Source organism: Plodia interpunctella, chromosome 17, assembly GCF_027563975.2.
Source record: "Plodia interpunctella isolate USDA-ARS_2022_Savannah chromosome 17, ilPloInte3.2, whole genome shotgun sequence".
In the NCBI taxonomy this organism is placed as follows: domain Eukaryota; kingdom Metazoa; phylum Arthropoda; class Insecta; order Lepidoptera; family Pyralidae; genus Plodia; species Plodia interpunctella.
In genome coordinates this window covers 8820898-8842976 of record NC_071310.1, presented here as the reverse complement: position 1 = coordinate 8842976, position 22079 = coordinate 8820898, and the positions used below count along the sequence as shown (strand labels likewise).

The following is a 22079-nucleotide window of genomic DNA, read 5'->3' as shown; positions in this document are numbered from 1 at the left end:
TTTAAACAAAATATTTTTTACCGTTTGAGGATGGTTAATCCAATATACCTATAGATTCAAGATTTGCCATTCTAAAATGGTTTAATAAAGCTATAGTATTGTGCTATTTGATTTGACTCCTCGATTCAACTACACACGTGCCATATCGCGCGCGATCGATGTGAGTGCCGCCATGTTGTGACGTCACAATGCCACGTCCGGGCGTCTAATTAACACTTCCGCATTGTCTACCATCAATCAATATAGGTGCCCACTTTGTCACAGATCTTTAACCAATATTAGGACAGGATAGATATAAGATGCATATTTTTTTCGGAATGTTATTTAAAAAAAGTAAAATAATGAATATAGTTTGAAATATCATTTTATTTTCTAGGAAAAATATTTTTCAATCAATTGTCGTACTTAATGTGTACTTCCATGTAAGTATATAGTGAATTAATATCTGTGCTATGGTATTTAGTTTACTTTTACAATAAAACACCAAAAAACAGGTTATTATGAACTTAAGACTGACTAAAGAAGCATTAGCATTTGCTAATGAAATTGATAAGGGTTTTCCCCTTATTGATAATATTAGCACATTTTAGTAAAAGCAGACTACCCTCCAGATTAATACAAGTCATTACATCACCTGACTGACGCAAATCCCAGTAACCCAAGCTAAGATATGCCAATTTATCCTGAAGAGGCCAATAGTTTTCAATTTCGCCTCCCTCACCTGTCCTCTTAGCTAATCCACCATTTTATTAGCCTGCCCTTGTAATGCCTTGCACGTGCACTCTTCCCGCTTTGTTCTATCAAAATTACAACCTACAAACAAAACAGCATAACCTACAAGTTGATACCAACAGATAATCTATCTTAAGTGCAATACATAAGGTCTAAAATGTATCAATACAATTTTGTGGTTATTATTTTTCGTTCTGTCAGCGGCCATGTTATTATTTCGTTTTGGCGGGCCGTGACTGACGTTGAACAACGGTGTTGCCATGCGGAATAAACTGTTCTACGCGTTATGAGAGATTGGCGGCTAATCTGGGAATATTGAAGACAATAAAATTGCGTCGAGAGCGTGCCCCCGGGCACAAAGGCAAATGTTAGTAGCATTTTGATTGTTTACATTTTGACTGAATGTTTGAAAAGTATAATGAATATTGTTTCAATGTTCTGATTTACTTTTCTTTCGATAAAAGTAGGCTGAAAGAGTTTTGGTTATTAATCAAATACCACACTACTAGTTCACGCTTTTTATTTATTTGCAACACTGTTAGCTTTAAAATTTTATTTTCGACATTTTGATTTGTCATCGTCTCGGTCACAAGAAGTCCACTGCTGGCCATTGTTCTCCCAAAGATTTCCACAAAGACCAACAGATTTGATCGATATTAGACCCAAATAAATATTATAGATGTAATCGATAGTACGGAGGTATTTAAGATCATATGGTATTCTTAGTTACCTAAGTTTTTTTTTTCGAAATTTCGTTTTCTTACTCCATTTAATTACATTTATTTGCACAATATTTTTGACAGGACTGGAAGAAGCGTCCAGTCCAACAGGCTTTGAGATCGCAGGGAAGGATAAAAATTGCTTCTTTTTGAATATATTCGATTGCTCTAAGAAGGTTTTCAAGTAAAACAAATATATAAAACTCGTTAATTTTTATTTTATAAATCGAAATTCATTACACCTCACTTCTCCTTATAATTACAAATTCCTTTCACATTACCATTATTTCAATTATTTATATTCGTAATCCGAAATAACGTCCCTAATCTTATAATAATTACATGGAACTATCCAGAACATAAATTAAGTTTAGAAAAACATTACTTACATCTCTTCATATCATTAATCTAATTACAATTATTCTTATTGCTATAATTACCGCGGGAAAGCCGCCATCTTGTTGGTGGTGCCAACATGAGCCGTACGTTATTTATTTACAATTTTCGACTACTATTGAGATGAATGAATATAAATTGTTTAAGTACATTGCAATGATGCACATTAATAAAAAAATTAACTACGTATAAATTATTCCCGTGTTTTGAATAAAACTCTGAAACCTAGTGGCGCCGATTTCACATTTTTTAGGAAAATAAAGGCGACAGTTAAATTTGATTCTTTAAATTACTTAAGACAATTCTAGAAACTATTTTTAATGTAATTTTTTCCAGTAATTAAGCTATGCTTTCAGGAAATTGTTATAGGTATATTTTTTTAGCATCAATTATATTTTTCATATGTTTTCTCTGTAAAATAATTGCCACTCGACTTAAAGTAAGTAAATTAACAATTAATCATAAGCAAAATAAGGTTATATTATATTTTTCATTGCATTGCAAGATGTAAACTTTTAATATTAGACATTTTCACTTACTTGTACGATGAGTGCTCTGTTCTATCTAGGTATTGTCCATAAAATGGATCTGTTCAAAACTAATACTTAATTGTTTTTATTACAAAAAAAATATAAATCAGATTTCATAAATTCGTTGTCGTCTCTTAAAGAATAAATTGAGATATTATGACATAATTTTTATTAAGGTTACTTCTGAATGAATAATAAAAAATACTTTTTATAAAAAGTGGAGTATATTAAAAAAATGATTTAGGCTACAGGGCTACCGTGAAACATAAAACACGTAGCACGTCATGGCGTCCAAACATTCTCCCTTTTTTTCCACAAAAAGAAAAAAAAGACAGCATTTGTGTGGACTTTAGAAACGTGTTTGTATGTTCCGTGGTAGGCCTTCAGTATATAAAAGGAATTGCCCTACAAAATCACTAAGTGTTCACACCGTTATGTACATTAGATATCTACACACACAAACACTGATTTACCATAAAACTATTCACACAACAATTGTCCTCTACTTCAGTTATTTACAATACAATAGAAAATAAACACAAGTGTTTGAAAAATTCCTTCACGCGAAAGAACGTTACGTTTGGCACTAGATTTAATTTAAACATGATCACAAAATACTTAATACATTGATATATTGTAAGAATATCTATTTTTTAAGTTCTAGATTTACGAAATTAAATATTTAAAGGTAATTGATTTAAAGTAGCTCATGTAAATTTTAAAAAGTAATATAAAGGTGAGAAATAGTAGAAATGACATTGGAAACCTCCAACAAAATAATGATGTCTATGATTTTAAAAAAAAGTTGTACCTATTGTAAGTTGTGCGGACTGATGTACGTTGTAAGCTATTTTAATTTACATATTATTTAAGTAATACCTACTTTTAATGGGCAATAAGTTGATAATAGTTATGATGATGAATTAATGAAAATAGGTAGTGCTATAGGCAATACAAATAAAATTTTGTGATCATGTCCAAACTCGGATGAAAAAGTTGGTATCACAAATAAAATTCAAATCCATGTAGGCTTATATATCTACGCAACTACTTATATACAGAACCCTCCGTGCGGCCTTCGCTATTTTAGTCCGACACCCGCACTCTCACTATTTCACTAATTGTCTCTGGTCCGCCATAGCCAACCACGCTTTACCATAGACAATGTTCTTAGAGGAACGCGCGAAATCAAACTATTTGTAAAAAATCTTTTTACAGTAGTATAATTATTATATAAATTACAATCGCTTAATAGGTATGGTTTCAGGATAGAAGTAAATTTCCCGTGGTCCGATTGATTGAACCACAACCATCAACCAGTAGAACTCTGCGATGGAACCACATGGGCAACAAAGGGAATAAACAGATTTTTTTTGTTTTTGTATATTCTTAATATCCGGTAGAGCTTTGCTGTTGAGAATGCATATTTGTTTATAGCCATTAAGTATATTTGTATGTAAAACGTGATAAAAACCAATAATTTAAAACACAAACTGACTTGTATTGCCACCGTTGGCGCTAGACGTTGTTAATAACTTTTCATTATCATTATAATTTAAGCAAATGAAAAAAAATATGTGTACACTTAATTTAAGCGGGAAGTTGTAAATGTAATTTACAAGACACGTTAAATTCATGACAAACGCAGAATTAAACTAATAATAATAAAATCTTGAAATAATATAATTCTGTAAATTATATATCTGTAAATACTTATGGTGAGTATATAACTGTAGACGTGAATACTATCACTGTAACCTGTAACATATCTGTCATAAAGGTGACTGTCGATATTGTTAGCGGTCGATGCAGCGGCCATTGACACGCGCACTCTCGTTACAGTAACCTGTCAGTCATCGATGTACCGACGGCCGATGTTGTGACTGGCGACATTGTCAACTAATACCCGATAAGTATGAATAAAAGATCGTTACTAAGATTTGCTATAGATTCTTTATTTTTATATGCCTTATCGCGTTGCGTGCAATACTATATTTTATTTTTTTAAATCAAACGTTATGTCTGGCAAAAATATTTTTTGTCCGAAATAAAGAATTAGTATCGTTAACACGAGCTCAACCCACGTTTCCTGACGCAACATGACCTAATCAAAATACATTTCCTCTTTAAACATAGTCTCGTGGTAAAGCTGGGGGAACTTCTACCACGCCCTGCCCTGCAGGGGGAGGTAGCCGGAACATTGCTGCTGGTACGCAGCTGGTTGTCGGTAGGAAACCAGTGGGTTGCTGCACGCTGCCTGGGTTCCCTGGTGGATAAATTAATGTCAATTCCTTGAAGGCCTGGAATGGTCTTGTTCAAATAATCAGCATAGACATAATATTCTACTTCCTACTAATGAATGCGAAAATTTGTGAGGATGTTTGTGTATGTTTGTTACTCTTTCATGTAAAATCTACTGGACGGATTGTTATTAAATTTGGTACACGAGAGTAACACAAGGGGTACTTTTAATTCCGAAATTCCCACGGGAGCGAAGCCCCGCAGCTAGTCATATCACCTATATAAATGGGCGGATATCTAAACTTCTCAAAAATGTTAAAGCATACTTACTTAAAATACCTATGTGTACATATGTTGTTACTTTTTACACAGTGACATAGGGCACTGCTTATGCCAATATTACTACGTGAGCGAAGCTTCTGGACGCAACAAATGTCATATACTTTCTAGTCTCATTATAACGCCCGCCCCATGAAAGTCGCAGGTCATATGTGGATAAGAGAGGCACAGGACGAACGGTGGCGACAAGAAACCTAATATGCTCAGCATTGAGCAGAAAAAGGCTGAAACGATGATGATTTTGATGAAAAAGTAGGAAAGCGGAACATGTGCTGGGCTGTGACGTCCTGACGAAGAAACCCTCAGATGATAATAATTTTACTAACTTGCTGGGTGTAGCCTGAGGTGGGCGTGGCGCAGTGGCTGTGCGCTGGCGAGGAAGATTCCCCGGAGCCGCAGGGCTTGCCGTCTTTGACGAGCACCGGCACCGCGACCCGCCGGGGTGATGATGAAGACTACGAGGAATTATTTGACAGTTAAATTATGTAATGTAACTATATATAAAGCAGATGATACGTAGGCTAATATCAATTTTTCATGTTTGTGTTAACTTAACATTCCTACGTGTAATAGGCAGAATATGCTGTACCTTATCCTTTTAACAACTCTGTATAAGCATTTTCTAAGGAATAAATTATCTATCTATCATAAAACTAGGGTAGAGTTTTCTGGCTTTTATATTAGATGATTTTTCGAAAATTAGACACGGCATAGGCATTTCGTCAAATTTCTAATTAAGTCGTTATTAGGTACCTATATATTTTCAAAACTTCAGTATATTAGCTAGAACTAAAGGGCCCTGGATGGCTAAATAAAATACGATTGTCATTATTTTTCTACCATTTTACAGCGATTCACTAAAATCTTGTTCTTGCAGTCAAGTGGTAGATGAATTAACTTATTTTAAATTATAATATTAGGCACTTACATTATATTTTATTGATAAGTTAAATACATAATTATATTGCATAATAATAAGGTATATATTGTTTAAGTTATCTATTGTGTTCATTTTGACAAAATACTAAAATTAAATAAACTTGAAAATTCCTCAAAAAAAAAATGATGTGTCTACATTACAATCAATCAAATTCAATTCGCAAATTGATCAATAACTTCCATACACATAACACCCCATAATAAAGTCATTACCAACCGGCAGGGGGCCGCCCACGCGCTAACAATCAAGAAGTCGGCCCCCGCGGCTCCCGACAAATTGGGGTAATACGCGGAGCTGGCAACACGCAACGCGCCAGGGGCGCCATGTTAATTTGCCGGAAGGAAATGTGTTCTCACATTGATTGAGTATTAGGAATTTAACTTTCTTCCTATTGTTATTTAAGAGCTATGCTCTCGATCCTCGGCTTTGCTTTAATTGTTATTAATTTAACTGTGTAAGTAGTTTTATCTATTTTAATAAAGCTTAGCTGCTTTTTATTTTTTCATTTTGGTGATGACAAACAATTTGAGATTTTTCGACTTTCCTTGTAAAGGTGACCTGGATCTTGGATGATTTTGTATCATATATACATAATGTATGATAAAATTTATGAGTTAGTATACCATAACACTAGTCTCGAACTTACTTTGGGGCTAGCTCAATCTGTGTGATTTATCAATATATATAATGTACATACATATTTAATAAAATTTAATATTTAACTGACGCCTGTTATCAGGGTAGACAGAGCCAAGAATTGCAACACTCTGCCACGTTTAGCTGTATGGCGGGTTTAATGGTGGAATCGAGGTTGAGTTTAGAGACAGGTTGTTAGCCAATCGCCTATGTAAAGTTTCAAGTCCTTGCCCTCGACTTTTACCCTGTGTGGGAGGAGAGGCTGGTGGTACACTCTATCTCTTTCTCTCCCAGACCAGCGTATTCAATTGCAGGTTATTTTCGTCTAGTCTAATATAGTTATATTAGACTAGGTATTCATTTAATAGATAGCTAGGAAGATAGGTATTCGTTTAATACAAGTATTGAAACCAGCAATTCCATTTAATTTTATCTGTAGAACGATTTTAGAGTAGGTACCGCTCTAAGCCTACATCTGAACGTCAACCTGAGATAGTAAATAATATTTAACTAATAATACCTACGTAACTAATTTTGCGGAAATAACTTACTTGTGTTTTTACGTACATTTTGATGAGAATTCTGTTAATTAAAAAATAGAAACAGTTGTTACATTTTCAAACCACTTGTTTGAAAAAGGAACTGCTTGTTTCCTTTTTCTTTTAAATTGTAAAAGTAAATTCTTTATTTAAATCTCGGTACAATCATCGATAAAACACGTAAAATTCAAAAAAGGAACACTCAATCTCTACCCGCCATCTATTGCAGCTGGGGAGCGAAAGCCGTGGGGTTGCCAGTACGCGGGCCCCGTATTATTCGGAAGATCGTATCGAGAGGTGCAAACACTGCCGAGTCAGATTTTTATCGTTAAAATATGCATTATTCATTAGCAATAAACGCGAATATTAATATTGTATTAGCTTGCGATTGGGAAGTTTTTGAAGCTAAACGAAATGTAGGAAGAGTCATCATTTACTGGTTCAATATTAATTATCAAAGAGGGTTGTCGTCAGGCGGGCGGGCGGTTGTAAAATAACAGCCTTATCTTCATTATTGCAATGCCGGCTACAGACTATAGCTGAAGTGGTGCCGACGCGAAGATTGCGTGATTTTATATACCGCAATGAAATACCAGCAAAATTCGATTGTGTGGTTTACTTTTAGCGCCACGGGCTTCGCGACGTCAACTGCGAATGAAACAGAGAACCTGCGAGGATTGGAAAGGGGAGAATCCATACCTGATTGTGTTGGTTCTGCTCCGCCATCGCTTTCTCCTTTGCCTGCCTTTTACATTTGTAACGATGATTTTGAAACCATATTTTGACCTGCAACAAACATAAACATTTAACAACCTAATAAAAATTGTTATTTTTATATAATTTATAACAAACTCACTTTAACGCATACTATTAGTAAGGAATGTTTTCCGTAATAATCTACACAGCACAAATATACTAAAAATTTCATAAAATACTTAAACATAATAAGTAGGTATATTAGTTAGGAGTAGGTACATAGGATAGGCCAAACATTTCGTAAAAAAGTATTATCTCATTTGATTACAGACAGACAAGCAAGCATCGGAACAGGTGATCTATACTATTATTATAAAGAGGTAAGCGTTTGTGAGTTTGAATGTTTGAGGCGGATAATCTCCGAAAGTACCGAACCGATTTCTAAAATTCTTTCACCATAAGAAAGGTACATTATCCAAGATTGCTATAGGCTATATTTTATCTCAAAATTCCCACGGGAGCGAAGCCGCGGGCAACATCTAGTACTAAATAAAAGCTTGTAAAAAAGAGTCTTATCAATGAAAGCTTCTTCAGATTATTTCAACACTCCACAAAATGGCGGACGCGACAGGTCTGTGGTGACCATGTGTGAAAGAAAACCAGGATATAAATACTAATAGTCATATTTTTGTTTAAGAACTAGCTGCCCGTTCTGCAATTACACGTAAACCTGAATCTTGAATCACTCTATTAGTATTTATTTAAAAAATCCGCATCAATCACATCATAGGGACAGAAAGACATATTTATCTGAGTTTATCGTGAATCGTAATCGCTGTTATTTCTCTTATAAGTACAATCGGGTAATCTTTGACCTTATAGTAAATACTACTTTAGAGCTCAATTTAATTATATTCACGGGACAAAACACGACATTTAGGTACACGAGAACAATTACGAAGTATTTGTTTATTGATGTGTCTCGATTAAGAAATATTTTTTCATTAATTAATTGGAAGAAAAGCATAAGTATAATAATTTCATGTTATCTAATTTAAATAATTAAGTAGCACCATTCCCGCAGTGAGTCCTAGCGAATCTCCTAATGTGGTGACCCTACACGCGTCAAGCCCACTAAAGCTCCAATGAAGCTCGCCAGACGCGTTGAAGGCGGACGTCATCCGTGCACTTAATAAGACCAAAAGAAAGTCACATAGATGTCTCATTCAGGCACCCGCGGTAGCGTATCTAAATATCTATAAGCCCTTGTGCAACAATATCTGGGGGCCCCACCTCAATATAATTAATTATATTTATTAAGGCACGAGGTTCATTCTTGTTAGTAACAATTAAACTTAAAACTTATGTCAAATGTCTGTCAATGCATGTCTGATGGGGTTATAGGACCAAACTTATCTGGTCTGGTGTGGGCGTCGCTACTGTTGAATAATATTACTTTTCATAGCTTCTAGACAAAACAAAAATTTTAGTCAGATATGTATCCTGATCTTAGTTACCTCTATCAATCAATTTAAATACCTTATCAATGGAATATTTTTCATTTTACTCTGTACTATATATATATAATGAAAAAATATATATATGCCAAAGGATAATTTTGTTTATCGAGCATCTAGCGACCACGACTTTGGGAACCATTGAACTTAACCTTTCTCTCGCCGTAATGAAAGCGTCTGAAGCGTCGGCCATTTTGTTGGCGTCAGCGTTGTTTCCGTTGTAAAAACAAAACGTTACAATACCTACATCCTTTCTGTGTATAATCTATGATATAGGGCTAGTGTAGGGCCCTCGGACTTATAGGAATCTTATATTTGTTTGTTAAATATGTGGAAAGTTACTTTAAGTTTTAAAAAAAAACTGAATATGTTATATTTTTTTCAACATGTTTTTATACACTATTTATCATGGTAATCATTAGGTCACTACTTATATATTTATGATGAAATTCACATGTTTATCTAATAAATAATAGGTTTAGGTGGTTAGTGGCACTTTTGTCGGCATTCAGTTTATTAAAAACATTTTCGATCTGTCCCATTTTTTGTTTTTACACGTATGTATAAAAATAAAATAAAAGTAAAAACAGGAAAGCTAGTTTTTTACGTGACCTTTTGTCTAGATCACAACGAGCGCGCTATGATATTTATGAAGTACGTGAGAGTTAATGATCGGGCCCCGTCGCGTCGCTTATAGCACTCCGCTCGGACGCTCTCGTGTCGAGCACTTCTTTCAGAACTATGCATAATGACACATTTTGCATGGTGAGACGAATCAAGAGATCGCTTCCGCATCGTTTTGATTTAGTTTTTTAGCATAAGTATTTGTAAAATGTCTACAAACGTGGTTCCAATGTATGTGGGAATTGGTATCTTAAAGATATTAATAGATTATTAATAGAAGGTAATGGATGGGAAATTAATATGTGACATTTTGATATTATTTTAGAACAAAGAAAAGAGTTAATTTCTCTTAATTTGACTCCAACGACAAGGTCATAGACAATTAAGTATTTATACATTAGAAAATTGGAGTTACAGAGTCTCGTGCGCTTGTCCTGTGCTAATAACAGTCAAGAACTATTGCAATAATAGATCATTGGATGTGTGACTTTAAAATTAAAATCTCGAGCTTCTCCATGCTTCGTAATGCATATTAAGACTGGTCACCGCTCTATTAGCAACGGCTAATAACAATGAGTATTTAGAATGTTCAAAAAAACAAGTTAGACTTTTCACGAGAATTGAATTGAAATTGAAGCCTTCAATTAGGCTATATGAGTGACAACATACTTCGGGAACGTTCTATGGGGTAAGTAGAAGAATAGTGTAAGCAAACATGTGAATGCAGCTCCTAAATAAATAAAAAAGTACCTAGCTTACGCGAAGGTACTTCGTGCTGCCTTCACGCACTCACTCGCATATTTGTCTTTCGTCTAATGACTGTTGTGTATTGTTCTTGTCGAGACATTTCGGGTGTGTCGAAGAAGGGACGTGTAAGGGCTTTACACCCACTTCAAATGTTTTCTAATTTTCAAGTACTTGCCACTTGGCTACTGGAAAAGTCTTTTAGCAAATGTTAACTTTCACAGTAACACTTTTACTTGACAATGTTAAGTACTTTGCTATTAAGTTTTTGTCGGTTTGAGAGGCTTTATAAATTATAGCAATGAAAAGTACCTAGTTTTCATAAAATAACAGAGGAAATTTCATTAACAAATATTATTATATTTGTCTTTTGAGATTCGAGACTTAAATAATGGTGCAGTATAATAAAATCTACTCTGGATAATTATAGTTATTTCACCTATCCTTTTCATTCTATAACTAGGGCCACCCAGTCGCCTGTCATTTTGACAATACATGTCAATTTTGGCGCCAATCGGCTGTCCAACGGGATCACGATTATCAAATTTGTATTCTATCCGTCTGATTTTAGAGTTCAAAATTATTTTTTGTATCATGAGAGAGGCGTCAGTCTTATTTAAACGAATTCAACACGTAGGTGTTCCATTCCAGCGAAAGATGACTTGCAACTTGTCCACAATTATTATAAATAAAGATTGTATTTGTTTAGCTCTTCATTTGGAACAGTGATTTTTTCCAACCATGAGTCGTTCGTTTCGATTCCCATATATACTTGTTTGTCGATGTCTTGAGAATCGAGACTCTGACAGGCATTTAAAAATAATGATAGTTAATTGTTTTGAGCGTGAAGTTCTTTAAAGGAACTAAATATATTTTATATTTGAACTGGACAGCATCAGCAGCAGCATCAACCTAAACAGAATACAAGACTGAAGTTTTTTATACAAAAAATTTGACCTTGTGCAATATAAAAAGAATACGTTGGAATCTATATGTCCGTTCAATAAGTTTTATATATAGATAATTATATACTCGAGAGCCTCGCTGCTCCAAATATTGTCGTTTCTTTAGAATATACTTAAGCGTACGTTGTGTGTGTATGTATAGATGATTTATCACTAGAATCTGCCCCCTAGATGTTATAGCTGCTTTCGTAAGGAAATCCTTTACATATTTAAACAGTGCATTTCCATACAGCCGGCGGCCGCATGAATATAAATCCTATCGGTATATACAATGAATTATGTCATGTCACATGACATCTATGTGACGGTAATAGCGCCGAATTTGCAATGAATTTGGGCAGTCGGTGTGCCGTTGTCTGCACTTACGGACAAACATTCATTATTATCGAGCACGTCAATGATCTGGCGGGATTGTACGAACGTGGCCTAAATGTGGTAGCTTGTATTCTTATTTCTAACTATAATTTGTAAACAACTGGCTGCGTCCCGGGGCTTCGCTTCCGTGGGAATTTCCCTATGTGTTATTCCAGGTTATATTCTACCCGTGTATCAAATTTCATAACAATCGTTCTGTAAATTTTGCATGAAAGAGTGCCAAATATACATACACACATCCTCACAAACTTTCGCATTTATAATATTAGTGGGATGTCCTGTTATTGTAGGCGTTCTTTTATGTATTTATTGACTTATTTTTACTAGGATTATACATAAATTTAAAGCAAGGAAAAGCTTTTGTCGTATTATAAAGTATTGACAAAATATTTAGCAAACAAATTGTTTACATTGATATATCTACTGAAGAATTTGTTAAGTCGTGAAAGAGTTTTTAACAAACATAATTTATATAGAAATCATTGTAATACATATTATTAAATTCTCCAAAATTAGTTTAGTAGTAATTAGTTCAATTCCATCCAATTGTTAACAACCCGAAAATCGGGCCTCGTTTTATCAGGACAGAGTGTAAACGCGAGGATTTGTCAACGGCAAACGAACACAACGGTTGGTTGTCCCACTTTGTTATACAGAAATACCGATGCTGTGTAAACATACTCTGCTCTTGCTGACAGTCGATCAATGCGCGTCATTTATTTAGTAACTTATAAAAATACAGCGCAAACCATAGTTGAAAAAAATAAAATGAAAAATTGTCTATGGAGCAGTAGAAAAAAAAATATTATCGAATTGCCACTGGACTTTGAGTCGTATATTTTCACAGTGACGTTTGATTTTGTTTTAAACGTAAATTTGTATGAATTAAAGGAAGTGCGTGAGTGAATGCTGCCGCATATGGATTTAGCTGTGATTGTGGTCGATTTATGTTTTTACAGGTGATCGATCTGTTTTTTTCACTGCTCATTCTAGTAAAATTTGACGCATTTGGATGTAAGCCGCCTAAAAGTAGATTTTAAGCTCTAGGATAGTAAAATCTCCGTCAATGAATTTCACATACAAAAGTAAAATTTTCTGGAGCGAAAAAATTACATTTTACTCTCGGCGTAACTATACGTAACAAACGCCTCGTTCAAAATCAGTAAGTAGGTATAATATACTATTTCTTGACGTCGCATTTAAAACTCTGTTAAGAATACGCAATTAATTAACTAAGTATTTAATTGTCCGTACTTATAATTTTTCTCCTAACTATGTACTTACTTAGTCAGTATTGATAAAGGTTGAAGTTACTTTTTCATGACTTTTATGAATCTTAGATATTAGTTAAAAAATCAAAACAGCATTTTCCAACTGAACCGAAACTAGAGCAAAGAAAATATGAGAAAAGCAATTAAGCAAACGTCCACTTTACAACTATGCTATCAATAATACTAGTGGCAATGCTGCCAGCCCTCTGGGCATGTACGCACATGTTGAGTGTGCGTTAATATTACTTCAAGGCAACGGCTGGGACTGGCATTTTTGTAAATAGGCATTTAATTTGTAAGTTTTTAGTGTACTTAAGATTCATTTGATTATTTTTAATTTTATTTATTTCTTTTCATGAAAGTGTACAATATCATATTCTACAATAATACTTAAGTAAGTGTAAGTATTATTATTGTAGAGTATAATAAAAAAATATAAGAATTAAAGTATTAATTATTATGAATTCTGTGCTTACATAAATAATAAATAAATAAATATATCAGGACAAATCACACAGATTGAGCTAGCCCCAAAGTAAGTTCGAGACTTGTGTTACGTGATACTAACTCAACGATACTATATTTCATAACAAATACATATATAGATAAACATCCAAGACTCGGGCCAATCAGAAAAAGATCATTTTCCATCATGACCCGACCGGGGATCGAACCCAGGACCTCTCGGTTCAGTGGCAAGAACCTTACCACAGCGCCACCGACGTCGTCATATAATATTATAGATAGTACAAATTTATCTCCTATGTCGTCGGTGCGTATAAATAACAAACCATTTAAAGGGGTATATATAATGAACTAACAGTACATTATTATTGCATAACCTCACTTTGTGTACTTACACTAATTTACATCCCTCCAATATATAATGTAACCTACAACAATCTATCTACTGTATCAATCAACCCCTGCGTTTCGACCGTGAGGCAGCTAATATTGACATGGCAATTCATAAAATTAATATTTATTTAATATTCGTTTATTTATTAGCCTTTAAATTGGGATTAGAAGGTTATGGTTGAGCAAACAAGCAACGTTATTTGTTTTTACTATGGGAGTGAAATTATTAAAGTAATTTCGTACAAATTGGCAACAGTCAGTGTGTCTAGTAGACAATTTTCCAAGTTAAAATTCTATTAATTAAATTAGTTATATACTAATATTTTACATATTCATGTTTTGTATAGAAGTAATTGATATAAATCCTATAGTTATATTCAAGTACCTGTATCTGTGCATATTTGATTGTGTTAATTTTTCGCACGGCACATTCGTACGTATGTCTATATTTCTCCTAGCTAGCTGATAAATAAATAAATTAAATATAAAATAATAATTAAATATAAGTTTTTATTTAGAACAATTAAGTTTAATAAACAAATAATCTAAAGAGATTCGGCTATGATTGACAGCAGTTCAATTCAATACAATGTAAAATCACGATTTCGATAACACCGGACCTACGCAAACACCGCAATTTCTGATGTACTCAGCTTCACAAATGGCGACTCACAATCACAACGCCGATACCTGCCTTACAAAAGGGCCCGTGTCAGGTGCATTATCCTCTTAGATACTACTAATCCACCCGAACAATAAGATATAAAAACTCTCCATTCATAAAATCTTAATCTCCTACGAATTGCTAACTTATTATTATGAAAATAAGATGGGAATTCAAGCAGGAAAATTGCGGCCACATCCAATATATCGCGGTTATTACGCGGTTTTGTATTTTTTTTTTCCTAATTCATTTTGTCATATTGGTACCGCCGCCGAATGTGCGCCGGACAATGATACCATAAACAATTTTTACTTTTTTAATAAAGAAATAAGGCAGATGATTTCATTTCGGCCAGTACGAAAGGAAGTGTATTGAATCACACGGGGATTAGCGATTAGAAAAAAAGTGAAGTGGAATTATTGGAAAATTATAGCGCTCTCTTGAAAGGCGCGCCGGTAGCTCGGTGGTTAGACTGTTTAATGACGGGTTTCTTGAATGAATTTATTATATTGTTTCCTTTTTTATATTAAAGCTATACAATTTTGAAGTGCCTGTCTTCGATACTTATAAACATTAGACTAACATATACACAATCTTTATTAATACCTAGATGTCTAGAATAGTTTCTATATGAACCATGTTTTCCTCAGTACTTCACACTGACAAAGTCAATTAATTATATAGTAAATAGGATCACCGCACTGGAAGCTATTCATTTGACAGACTGAATCATGATTTAAATCGGTACAATCTTAAACAATCAACGAGCCACCACCACGCGGTCATTATGCCATTGCACCAAGTCCTCACAGAAGCAGTTTGACAGTTCATCATTGTCTCTGCCATTATCTTATTGCTCTGTATTGCTCCCATTAAACTAGCGCCCGCATGCGGCTTCCGGCAGGCGGGAGTATCATATAATCTGGGCCGGGAGACAGCCCGCCGAGATCGTGACCAGAGACAAAGGGATGACGTACTTACACTCTATGTAGCTTTTGTTAGCGTTTTTTTTATTTTAAAATCTCACGGAAGTCGGGTGTTCCCTTTGTTAAAGCATAGGGTATTAAGGTGTCATTGACCTGATGCAGTAATCATAAAATATAAAATAGTTTATTAGTAGGTACGTAGAATAGAAATTCATATTCATAGACATATATAGTCATAGTGAATTTAAAGAATAAGTACTCCATGGAACCGCTAGGTCCATGAGGTCTACGTTACACCCCATTTTTAATTCGAAGCTTTTTAATTACCTCTACATTTAAAAAAGGCTGGTCGAGGTATCTCATGATCAAAGGGCTGGAAGCTTCTTTAATTTGTTTTTATTTAATTATGAATGGCTTAATTTCGTTTTTTTTTTAAATCTATAACTGGGTGAAACGAATACCTATAGTTAACAATAGTAATATATTAACAGTAATATACCGTTATTTCTTGCCAATATTACAAAAAGAATTAAAAATAAATCACATTTGAAAATGGAACCGCGGCCGCCTGGGACGCCAGTATCAACAGTGGCGTCGAGTCGCGAACATCGAAATTTACTTAAGTTAAATAACGAAACGCGAGCCCTCTGTTTGCATTCCACGTCAAATACTGCGGAATATTATGCCCACCATCTCGTCGGGTTAATTCAGACTGGGCGAGAAGAATGGACGAGTTTGGTGGAAAGGGCAAGTTGATTTAGAGACAATTCGATATACGTGGCTAATGTGACAAGAAAACTTTCGTATCGAATGGTGAAGCGTTTGTAGATTTGTCATCGAAATGCAAAGAAGAAGAATGTGGCAAGACAATACATTAACTCGGCGATCTCGAAATAATTATTATGCGCTCTCTTCGTAAAAAGAATATTAGATAGAAATTTAATAATTTAATAACAAGAATGGCATCGATAGTTGGAAAAGCTTCATCAATTTAATCATTTAATTTTCTTTGTATATTGTTTTTGTATGAGTAAGGTCATTATACTTGAAATATCAAGTGTAATAGTTAAAACTTTTATATTTTATTCAGTTGCCTCTCAACCTTTACTGACGACCATTCTGAACAGAGTCACAGCCTTATTGCGAAGTATTTAAACTTGTCTATGAATATGCAACGCTGAGCTGACAACGTTTTGGTTTCTAAACGCTAATAGGTGGAGCTGGTTTACTGGAATATTCCAGATTGCCAGCTTCGCCGGTTAAGCTTGAGTTTACGGAATGAGGTACTGAAGAAGGAAGGCACTGTTACGATATCGTGTGATTGTGATACGACGCTCACTGGTTCCAAGGCCGAAACATGAAGTTTAATATCACTACAACTTTGGTCCACGTAAAAATGAAAATCAATTTTAAAAAAAATCGTAATAAATTGTTCCATTACGTTTGTTGTGTTTACATTTATTAAATAATTTAATTAAAACTACTTATGTACCTAAATATCTAAAGTATTTATTTATAAAACTTGTAAATATCCTCGTAATCGCTGCGCCATAAAAATAAAGTTTTTGTTGGCCTTACTTTTAGATATACTTTAAATTTTTATTACACTTTGTATTATATTATTATAGTTGTTGGTTTTTATAAAAAAATAAAAACAAAATAACTGAACTGTGTTGATTTTAGCAAAGATTTAAACACTGGTATTTTTTTTAAATATCAGATACCTAATTCACTGTGTGCAAGCGCGTTGGACATCACAGAATCAAACAACAATATGTGTCGGGAGGCGAGGGCAGTGCAGTTGACAGCAGGGGAGATGACCACTAAAAGGATTCGAGTGAAAATAAAATAGCCGCATAGATTGTAAAGATACTGACTTTAGAAATACATTTGAATGAAAATATTACGCAATTTGTTTTGTTACGATGCTTTTTATGAGACATCGGGTTGATGCTGTTATTGCTTGTTCAATGAATATTTTCCATCGATATTAGCAATAGTAGCAGAGGAAAACAATGGAATAATATTGTAAAAATTGCGTTACAAAAAATTTATTTAGAAAACTAAAGTAATAATAGTTTTAAAAGGTACCATCGTCATAATAAAACCAATCTTGGTTTCTACGTACTAAATATTATTATTACTAATTATTAAGCAGATCAATTATGAATTTTGCAGTACATTTTGCCTATAAAATAAGCATAACTGGGTATCTAGGTATAACGTCCATTATAATGATAAATCCTAATTGGTTTCCCCATTAGCCTAGAAACAATAGCTCGGCGAAGCCAAGCAATTAACACAGCGACAATGCACCATATTATAATCGGCGAATTAGCTCGCGCCTCCGTGACACGCCGCCATTGTCAAATGACATTTGTTTTGGCGCGAATTCAAACGCGCGCGTAAATGCCGCTGACAGTGTTGACACCCTCAAAATGGAGATTATTCATGGATGTTTGGGGCCCTTTGTGGGGTTATACGGCGAGTTTATGAAATTTATATTGACACGGCCCAGATTATCGAGTCTTTGTTATGAAGGATTTGAATTCGCGAATGTGGGAAAGCGGGTCGTGTGCCGTTGACAGATATTAATAATGGCGCGAACATTTTTGTCATGTAGGGAATGTTTTTCGTGCACGCATGCGTTGGAAGTTCACTAATTTGAAGACAGCACTTGAGATTTGCGGCGGAAAAGCCGGGAAAACATTCAAACAACAAGGAAATTCGCGACGACCCTTGAGAATCAAAGCGAGCCTCCCTCGATCCTGTAGGCTCGCCGGCGCGTGAAACATGATGCCAACATAACGAGCTAACCTTCATGTGTTGCCAGTGACGAAAATAACAAACGATTGAACTCGGCTGGGCTGAGAACACGTTAGGGTTCCATCCTAATCTTGTTGAGACGACAAATGAAGTAACAACGGTCCATAGCAACTTGCCTAAATGACGATATACAACAAACGTAAAACAAACATACGTAAAATCATTTCGATTCTCTTTAATAAATTTCTTTTATTCATATATTAACATCGTCGTACTTAACGTAATCGTAATTTTAACTTTGTTTCAGGTTAGGCAGTCAAGTTAGGTTGTCAAAGCACGAAATATTAACATAAAACGATTTTTTATGAGGAGAAACGGAGAAACAGAGAAAATAAGTTTTGCATCGCAAAATACTAACACAACGAAATATTGCATATAAAAAAACGAAATTCAAAACAGATTAAACTCATTTTTGTCCACGCCTCACGCGATTCCCGCCCTTTTTAAGTATCTATTTTGAGGTTAGTCCAGTATTTGAAGTTAGACTGGGGCGTCCTAGCCGGCGGCGCCGATTAGCGCTGATTTATGTGCCCCGTGTCGCTCGCAGCCCGGGGCGTGTGTCGGTTACATTCCACTTACGGTTAATGGATATTGATACAATAAGTACAGCCCCAGGGAATGTTATCAGGTTCAGGAATGAATGAAATATTTTAAACAACACAAAACAACAATGATATAAAAAAAAATTACAACATTCATCTTTTTTTTCGAGTGTGTTATTGCTGACACCGGTGAAAGATTTTATTCAAGTCTAAAGGCATCTGACATGACTTTTAAGACTAACATCTAGTAAACAACATTTGTCTACAGACTAATGTTTGTCTATTTATATAAAACTAGTTTATTTCTCTATAAAATTTTGCACTCGTTTAAAGTGTAACTGTTTGTTTTATTACCAGCTGCACCCCGGGACTATGCTCCTGTGGGAATTTTTGTTTCTTTTTCTTTTATTTCCAGTGGGAAGTGACAGGTGAAATAAAAACTTTCACTTGATTCAATGACTTCGGGCTTCGAGGTGTCACAGATCCCAATGCAACCAGGAACACGTGAAGATGAGAAGAGGTGTCCGCTTGCAATCAGCAACAGTTAAACACAAAGGTGACTGACCTGCGTAGGTGTGAGGTGTATGAGCGACGCGAGGTGCTCCCGCTCAGGGGCTGACAGGTACTTCTGCTGTTTAAACCGTCGTTCTAGCTCGTACACCTGGTAAAAAAATGTTTGGTTGTTAAAAGTATCATTTTTGATGTGTCAAAAATGAGCTTTAATTTTTTAACCCCCGACGCAAAATATTGATATAAGTTTGACCGCTAAGTGTTTCTGTCTGTCTGTGTACGTGGCTCATCAACGGGTGAACCGATTTGGATGCGGTTTTTTTTTTAATTTGATATATAGTTAAATTTTATGCGGTGGTTCTTAGACATATTGGATCGAAATCGGTTCAAAAGTTGTAGCGAAATTAATATTGAAAGTCGGTTTTTTCATTTGTTTAACAAATAAGCTTGTGTGACTAGATTTTACGACGACCTCGGTGGCGCAGTGGTAAAGTTCATGCCACTGAACCGAGAGATCCCGGGTTCGATAACCGGTCGGGTCATGATGGAAAACGATATTTTTTCTGATTGGCCCGGGTCTTGGATGTTTATCTATATACGTATTTGTTATAAAATATAGTATCGTTGAGTTAGTATCCTATAACACAAGTCTCGAACTTACTTTGGGGCTAGCTCAATCTGTGTGATTTGTCCTAATATGTTTATTTATTATTATTATTTATATTAAAGAGAATCTTCAATATACATTTTTGGCTTTGGTTCACAGCCGCGAGTGCAAACAACACGCGAGCATGAAAGAGAGAGAATATAATATGGACGTTGTTCGAAAAAAAATGGTTGCCTGTAAAGTCGGTTTTACGGGCGAAGATTTTACGTGACAACGTCTTTTTACGCGCGCGGCAGACCGATCATAGTTGAGTGGGAGAGAGACGCAAGGCATTCGGCGGGCCTCTCTCTCGTTCGGTGACTCATCGTAACGTTACCGGGCGTTACACTTTTTCATAAGTGACTCCCAGCCGCATCCTAATTTAAGACGTTGTCACGTCAAAAGAAATAATTAAAAAGATACCTCGTATTAGGTTAAAAATAAAATTTGTCTGAATAGTTCGTAGACACACGCTACGACAACAAAACATCGTAGCCAATCAGCTACGCCGCTACGCAAATATCGTAGACCTAGCTACGCCGCAGCTACGAACGAATTTTGAGCAATGTGACTGTATTTTTTTAATTTGCGGTTTTTTGTTTTTTTCGTTTTTTTTTTTAGTACATATTAGGTCAGGGGGGCAGAATAAAATAAGTTGTTTAATTGAAAAAATTAATAGACTCGACGTTTATAATATTTTATTTTCTCCCATTTGGAAGTAACAAACAAGGTTTAAGCTTGTTGCGATATACATATAGGTAACAACATTTTTTCGAAAAAATTACATCTCTTTGGGAATATAGTTGTTACCTTGATTTTACGACGGCCTACCTATAGAGGTAGCTAGGCCGTCGTAAAGTCATGGCGGAATATGAAAATTTTTTTTACATGTACCTTGAGTATCGAAGCGACATAACAAGTAATGAAACCGATAGAATTTTCAACTAAAATTAAGTTTGAAAATAATTAAATGAAATTTTAAAATTTCGGCAGGACTGACACTGGAAGAGGCGACTTTTTTTACGTGTTTTAGTGTCGGTTAACAATATAGATATAGCATTGCAGCCGGCTCACGCTCTATTACCATACGTGATTCAGATTGGCACACAATTCATTCATTCAACTTACGCGGCACGTGTAAGATTCGAACTTGGAACCTTTCGGTTCACAGGGTTCTTCATGTGAATAATTCGAGATATATTCAATTTATTTCAACTGGCTTTTTCCCGCGGCTTCGCCCGCGTTTGTTTCGTGCATCCGCTCATAAATTATTATTGTCAATATCTTGAGTTCTAAGCATTGTATCGCGATGTAGCCATACCAGATTTTAAGTTAGACCAACCGCTATACAACTGTGAAAATCGCATCAAATTTCATTCAGTACTTTTTGCAATAATGCGCGAACATACATACAGACAGACAGACAAAATTAAAAAAAAAAATGTTATGGGTTGCTATTAGTCCCATAAAGAACCTCCACAATATTATTTTACTTCAACATCTCCTACGTACAGACATAGCCATATATTATATTATATGTAAAGATATAAATGTTAAAATCGGAGAATATAAAGCCCGCTAAACACCCACACAAACAAACGTTAAAAACAACTGGCTAAAGAATCTAGAATAGAATTAATAACTCGCACCCCCCAGGGCGGCGTAGGGCGGCAGGACGCGTAGGGCGGCAGGGGCAGGGCGGCGGAAGGCGGGGAGTGGGCGGGGCGATCATTAAATAGCCTACGTTAACGTAATTTGAATATAGCTAGATTGTTTCATTATGGAAGTAAAATGGCGGTTTGTATTACTTGAACATTTTCATATATGTATTTTATGTGTTAGT

The 22079-nt window shown here is 35.0% G+C and overlaps 1 protein-coding gene across 2 annotated transcripts in view; it reads right to left on the bottom strand.

Annotated features, from left to right (window-relative positions):
• Window positions 1-1519: 1519 nt before the first annotated feature.
• The window catches only part of LOC128677160 (homeobox protein Nkx-2.1-like), a 40625-nt gene continuing 20065 nt past the window's right edge, over window positions 1520-22079 (bottom strand). Inside the window, exons 4-7 of one of the 2 annotated variants that reach the window (XM_053757817.2) lie at window positions 19646-19741; window positions 7772-7858; window positions 5284-5412; window positions 1520-4643 (exon numbers count right to left, since the gene is read on the bottom strand). In XM_053757817.2, the coding sequence (XP_053613792.1) occupies window positions 4539-4643; window positions 5284-5412; window positions 7772-7858; window positions 19646-19741 (417 nt within the window). In that variant the 3' untranslated portion in view covers window positions 1520-4538. The remainder of the gene's footprint in view (window positions 4644-5283; window positions 5413-7771; window positions 7859-19645; window positions 19742-22079) is intronic. The other variant, XM_053757815.2, reaches the window with a different exon arrangement.